A 6,474-nucleotide genomic window follows, 5' to 3' on the forward strand; every position below is an offset into this window, starting at 1 on the left:
CAGTGTGCGAGAGAAGTGTGACAAGATTTGCGCGAGCCATTCCTATCGCGAAGCTGATGGTCAAATATGTGATCTATTTGAATTATTTAGAGAAACAGCCACTTTAAATGCTATGGAGAAAGTCGAACAGTATCTAAAAAAGGCAAATAACAACAGATTGATGAAAAGAGCTTGGCCGTGGGAACTAGGGGTGCTGCAGCCCCCGCCAAAGTTCAGCCCAAAGTGTTATAAAAACATTAGCAAGTAAGATACAACTTTTCTTTACACATATGATGTTAGTTGTTGGCAGTTTAAGAATGGTACTATGTGTACATCATGCACTAGCACTCTCATTGGAGTCGCTTTTTTTAATTGAAGTATTTTAGACTTTTTTTTAAGCAGGTCCTCAACCCAACACACGCTCCACACTTCACCACAATGGTAGCTCGCACAAAATACAACAATAGAAAGTCTTTTAAAATGCCCACATAATAGAGCATTAGATATGAAAAAAGTCTCCCCATTATCACATTTTACTAAAAAATGCATAAAATGACACTTTATGTCAACATTTTCTCTCCCCATATCCAGTCCTGTGCAAAGCATGATGGAAAGTGTAAAACTTATTTTGAGGTACTTGATTGAAACATGTTCTTTCAAAATGGAAACAATGAGTTAAGCCAAAAAGCAACCATTTCAAGATGCAGTCATGTTTGAATGACAAACTTGATATATGGTGTTAAATCAAAACGAATTGTTTAAATAAAGTGAACAGCATCAAAAAATCATTTTTTTTAGTGTAGGCTACCATATTACGTCATAAAATATTTTTATTAGACTGAATTTGTATTTAACCTGATCACGTTTAATAAAAAGACATTTTAAGTTCAATTATAATGCTGCATGTCCACAATATTTCAAACAAAAAACAAATTATATAGCGAGCAAAGAACATTACATTATCAAAGAATATTAGTGAATTCAGTCTAGCGTGAGTTTAAGCACTCTAAAAAAAAAGTTCCAGTTATAATCAGTGATGTTGTCTGCAGTGTATGATGAATTAATCTCTTATTTACATCGCATGTACATCTGCACTTGTTTCTGATGAGAGAATTTGCCAAAGTGCACTGAGCAAAACTTTGGAGTATCAGCGATGTTAATATTTAGTAAAATCCCCTTAAATAATAGAAATATTAAAGAAACAATTCTTGAACTAAAATCACAACAACACAAATATACAGTATATTGGTTCACATATAACTGTCTTCATTCATTTGTATGTTAATCTATAAGAGTTTAGGCTGTGTTTAATACTAGAATTTTGTCAAAAATCCCCCACCAAGGCCCCACCCCCAGATAAAATGTTCCTGTGGCTGTGGAAAAGAGGAGAAAACAGTCTTGAACCAGTACTAAACATATATTAAAATCTTTTTAAACTACTCATTTATTGTAGGCTTATTTATTGTGTAAAATTTAGTCAAACTTGTTGTAGAATTTATATTAGATAATCTGTTAAGGGAATAGATTTTTCCCTATAGATTTATATTACAACTGTGGCATGTTGTAGCTATTGGTTCTAAATGTGCAGGCGGTTGTTTCTTCATAACAAATGCTATATTGATTAATTAAAAAAAGTCATTATTGGCCTGGTAATGATTAATAGGCTAGTCTTATTATAACAAATGCTACAGTTAAGAACTATGGTACATGGCCTTCAGATATTCCAAAAGATGGCATAGATTAAATCATTAAGAGCCTGATGAACTGTTAAGGAGTAAGAAATAAACAATATCAATATAAGAAAATGTTAAGTTAGATTGGCATGTTGAATTAAAACATTGTCAAACTATAGCTTACAAGTGCCTAAATAATATAAAATACATTACATATATATATCCTAAACAAGTAATTGTTAACTATGATTTTACTTTATTAAACCAACTTTGCATAGATAATAGCACAAAAGACCATTTCACAAAAAATAAATAAGCAAACAAATAAATAAACCTTATGAGTGACCATGACCCAGGACTGTCTAAACTGTTTAGACTAGTCTTAAAAAGTTAGTCTATTTTTTTTCCCTCAAGACCGGGCATAACTTTTTTAATTCAGTTACGAAAAGGTAGATTGGTCTTATTTGTATTGGAAAAAGTAAGACTGATAACTCCTTGGCAACTGCTAGTTGGTCAAACTAGTTCATGGTGTTGTTGCCATGAACTTAGCCAGTCAGTTAACATGGTGGCTAAGTTTATGCAACCCATAATACTTATATTTTTTTGCATTCTGTAGACCAAATTGAGATACAGCGAAAAAAGCCTAAATGCCCTGCAGTGACGCTGGAAGTAAAAATGGAAGAAAACGGAAAGACTATTTCTGTAGACTTCGTTCTTGGTCTTAAGGTTCATCATGCAAGCTGGCCAGACTTTACAAAAGATGGCTTCAAAATAGAAAACTGGCTTGGTAAAAAGGAGAAAGCTAATATGAAGCATCAACCATTCTACCTGGTGCCTAAATATGAGGGAAAGGGAAACACAGAGCATGATGGAGTTGTTGCAAAAGGTATAGTGTTTATCATCATCATTAGTTATTTGTTTTGTTTTATATGAACCAAGATACTGTGGCCCTTTTCACAGATGCCTGGCGAATTTCTTTTTCACACGTCGAAAAAGAAATCCTGAATAAGCATGGCCACTCCAAGACATGCTGTGAAGACGTTGGACAGAAATGTTGCCGGTAATTATTATTCAGTTCCTCTTGTGCCAAGCTTTGATGCTGGTAAAATTTAAGTGCAAAAACTGTCTGTTGTGATGGTGCTTCATTGTTTGCATTAATACAATGGTGTTCACTAAATCCGCAACATTTACAATAAAATAAATAACTGAACTTTGCTCTACTTCTACAGGAAGCAGTGTCTAAAGCTCCTGAAGTATCTTCTTCAACAGCTCAAAGAGGACGACTCCAAATCCAATAAGTTGTCCAGCTTCTGCTCCTATCATGCAAAGACCACCCTTCTCCATGCTTGTGCCACAAGGGGAAATGACAACGAGTGGGCATACAGTCAGCTGGCCGACTGCTTCCAGCAGCTTTTGGAAGACTTTGTGAAACACCTGAGAAATCGTCATCTCCCTAACTTTTTCATTCCATCCCATAATCTCTTACATCAAGCCTCTCCGAATAGCTGTGATTTCCTGGCAAATGCAATTGAAATTCAGCGCAATAACAACTTTCCTATATTCATTTAATTCTGATTTTCAGTATATTTGTATGTTTTGTTCTTTCATATTGAGTCAACTGTTGCTTAATACCATTCAATAATACATATTCCAAATAAGTTTTATAGGCTTTTATTTGATATGCATTCAGCTGAACAAGATTGTTGCATCATCTACAACTGGAGGCATTTTACCTCACATCAATGTAGGATAACAATAAAAAAAATACTGAACTGGGGGACAAACAATTATATTAAAGAAATATCATGCATGCAAAATGAATCGGAGTTTCTTAAACATAACAAAACTTAAATGGTCAGTTACAAGGACTTCACAGGCTCTCTACAAATGAGAAGATCAACACATTAAAAGCATATGAATGAACTCCAGTGAGTATAGTGACATCAACCTGAAAGATACAATTAAAGATTAACTCTACTGCTGGTACAACAGATACAAATGCTTAAAAGCACACATTTGGTTAGGAAATATCTTGTAAACACTGAACAATTTTGGTTGAATGATGGTTTAAATAATCTTAATTTGTTGTGAAATAAAACATTTTCTTCATACTGATGTTACTTGAAGCAGCAAGATAAATTAATGCAACAAATACTACCTTTCAATCGATCAGAACCACCGATCTGAGCCTCCTCTAAAACTACCTCTCCGTCCTCCCCCTCCTCCTCCTCCTCCTCTGCCTCTGGGCGCAAACATTGCTTTCTCCCTCTGGTGCTTTTCATAACGTTCAGCCATCAGTACCAGTTCTTCTGGTACATCCTAAAGAAAGGAACGATGCTTCCCTTTATCCAGATTCTCCATTAGCATGTTGTATACATATATAGTAAACACACTAAAGACGATCTCAACAGAATGAGGCATTCTCTCTCTATTCTATATATACACGTAACAAAAAGTCATTTGTTTTACAGTTAAATTTGTTTTAAGACCTTTTACTGAGGCTTTTGAAACGTTGAAAAACGTAACCAAAAGAGATCTGATCAGGTGGTAGCGTAAGGAATAAAGCCCTGTTCACACCAAGAACGATAACTATAAAGATAACTATAAACTATAAAGATATCGATATTAGCGTCCACACCAGCGAACGATATTGTCTGTTTATTCTAAGCGCACATGCGTCTGCCGCTTTAAATTCTTGAGCTCGTTACAGCAGGATGGATTCTGATTAGCTGTCAGTGTTTTATCGTTCATCAGCTGGAAAAAAAATCGTTTTTGAAAGTGATCACAACGATATCGTTCCTCTGTATCGTTATCGTTATAATTGTGGTGTGAACTATGCTATTCTTTAATAGAGAACGATTTTTAGAACTATATCTTTATCGTTATCTTTATAGTTATCGTGCTTGGTGTGAACAGGCCTTAAGAGATTTCACTTTCATCCAAACTAAACGCTTGACAAATAAATCTTTGAATCCAAACTTTGCAATGAACAGTTGTTTTTCCATACAAATGATACTTGTATTAAGCAAAAACTGGACACACTGATCCCAAAGATTAAACATTTTCATTTTAAACTAGCTTTTGTTTGAAACTCTGTTAACTATAATGTAAGGATGCAAAAATATCAATGTGAATTTGGAAAGTCTGAATAAAAAAATAAAAAAAAGTTTCGACTTGCACTAAATAATATGTACAATGGAAAATACTTTTTTTTTATCTGCAGTACACAAAGTAGGGGCCCATGATACTTTGACTCACTCATTGTCTTAAATATATTGAACTATTTTAATTATTGGCTTGATACTGATGACATCAAGAAGTCTCTTTTATCAGATAATGATATGACCATGGATATATTGTGCATCCCTACTAAAGCATTTTTGTCTATTATTTCTCCATGAGATTCACACAATACATACAAAGAGAGATGTGTCCCGACTGCAAGGAGTTAACTAAAATGGTGACAGACATTTCGGTACATCCCTATTTTCATACCATACACATGTAACTTGCATGCTTACAAACAACCTGCTTACAAACAACCAAGCCTCAGATTTCTAACTAATCAGTCAGAAGTTGAGGAGTTTACCTGACCAGATCTCTCCAGGATGGTGATCAGCTCAGAAGCTACTCTCCAGTCCTCTCTTGTTACCAGGGTTATAGATGCACCAGACCTCCTGAGTCAAGACATGGACTCATTTACATAATGAGCCTGAATGGTTGCATAATCACACTTCTTACTGTAACTGTCATTTCAGTCACACTTTTCACTGCTTCACTCACCCTGCTCGACCTGTTCTCCCAACACGGTGCACATACTCCTCCACATTCCGAGGGAAGTCATAGTTGAAAACATGCGTGATGTCATGAACGTCTAGCCCACGTGAGGCCAGGTCAGTCGCCACCAGAATGCGCACGCGACCTTTGACAGCAGCCACGGGTAGGCAGATGAAAATCTCACAGATCAATTTAAATTAAAATCTTAAGGGGCTCAGTACAACCGCTGACTACACCGAAAGTAGTCGTAGTTGTAAAGTATGCATTTTATGCACCACTAGCCAAACAGTGTTTGTTTGAGTAGCTGGAAAACAACATTGACTAAATTGACTGAGTTTGGAACTACTTGTTTGTCTAAAGGAAAATGGGGTCAGCAGTTTTACAATTCTGGTGTTGTTGGTGTCTCAGAAATTAAATATTTTACCCTTCTATTTACTGATTACTAACATACCATCTCTAAAGTCCTGCAGTGCCTCTTCTCTGTCACACTGCTCGCGGTCTCCATGCAGAGATTGAACCGCTACACCCTGCAGACACAGGTCACTGGAGAGGTCATCAGCTCTATGCAACAGCAGGAAAGAGAAATCACAGTGAGAATCTGATGACTCAGACATTCTTAAAGGGGTCATATGACGTTGCTAAAAAGAACATTATGTTGTGTATTTTGGTGTAATGCAATGTGTTTATGAGGTTTAAGGTTAAAAAAACAAATGATTTTACACAATGTACATTATTGTTGCTCCTGTATGCCCCGCCTTCCTGAAACGCGTACATTTTTACAAAGCTCATCGTTCTGAAAAGCGAGATGTACGCTGATTGGCCAGCTATCCAGTGCGTTGTGATTGGCTGTCTATGTAGCACCTTGGTCCTGGAGAAACGCTGTCTCCTTTCACTGTATACTAACTGTATAGAGCTGGAATGACAATAAAGCTACTCTGACTCTGACATGTGGGGGCGTGTTTAAACTAGGCGTTTTAGGAGGGCATGGACAAGTCTTAACTTTTATAAAGAATATCTCTTTGGGTTTGAGACTTCAGTCTTTGCA

The 6,474-nt window shown here is 36.0% G+C and overlaps 2 protein-coding genes across 2 annotated transcripts in view; one reads left to right on the plus strand and one right to left on the minus strand.

Annotated features, from left to right (window-relative positions):
- cgasa (cyclic GMP-AMP synthase a) overlaps positions 1–3,222 on the plus strand; it is a 10,907-nt gene extending 7,685 nt beyond the window's left edge. Inside the window, exons 3-5 of the mRNA XM_016493088.1 lie at positions 2,269–2,538; positions 2,613–2,712; positions 2,882–3,222. Of these exons, the coding sequence (XP_016348574.1) occupies positions 2,269–2,538; positions 2,613–2,712; positions 2,882–3,221 (710 nt within the window). The 3' untranslated portion in view covers position 3,222. The remainder of the gene's footprint in view (positions 1–2,268; positions 2,539–2,612; positions 2,713–2,881) is intronic.
- Positions 3,223–3,240: 18 nt separating this feature from the next.
- The window catches only part of ddx43 (DEAD (Asp-Glu-Ala-Asp) box polypeptide 43), a 23,924-nt gene continuing 20,690 nt past the window's right edge, over positions 3,241–6,474 (minus strand). Inside the window, exons 15-19 of the mRNA XM_016492985.1 lie at positions 5,881–5,990; positions 5,436–5,574; positions 5,242–5,329; positions 3,811–3,971; positions 3,241–3,600 (exon numbers count right to left, since the gene is read on the minus strand). Of these exons, the coding sequence (XP_016348471.1) occupies positions 3,822–3,971; positions 5,242–5,329; positions 5,436–5,574; positions 5,881–5,990 (487 nt within the window). The 3' untranslated portion in view covers positions 3,241–3,600; positions 3,811–3,821. The remainder of the gene's footprint in view (positions 3,601–3,810; positions 3,972–5,241; positions 5,330–5,435; positions 5,575–5,880; positions 5,991–6,474) is intronic.

Source organism: Sinocyclocheilus anshuiensis, unplaced genomic scaffold (assembly GCF_001515605.1).
Source record: "Sinocyclocheilus anshuiensis isolate Anshui unplaced genomic scaffold, SAMN03320099.WGS_v1.1 scaffold193, whole genome shotgun sequence".
NCBI classification, from domain to species: Eukaryota; Metazoa; Chordata; class Actinopteri; order Cypriniformes; family Cyprinidae; genus Sinocyclocheilus; species Sinocyclocheilus anshuiensis.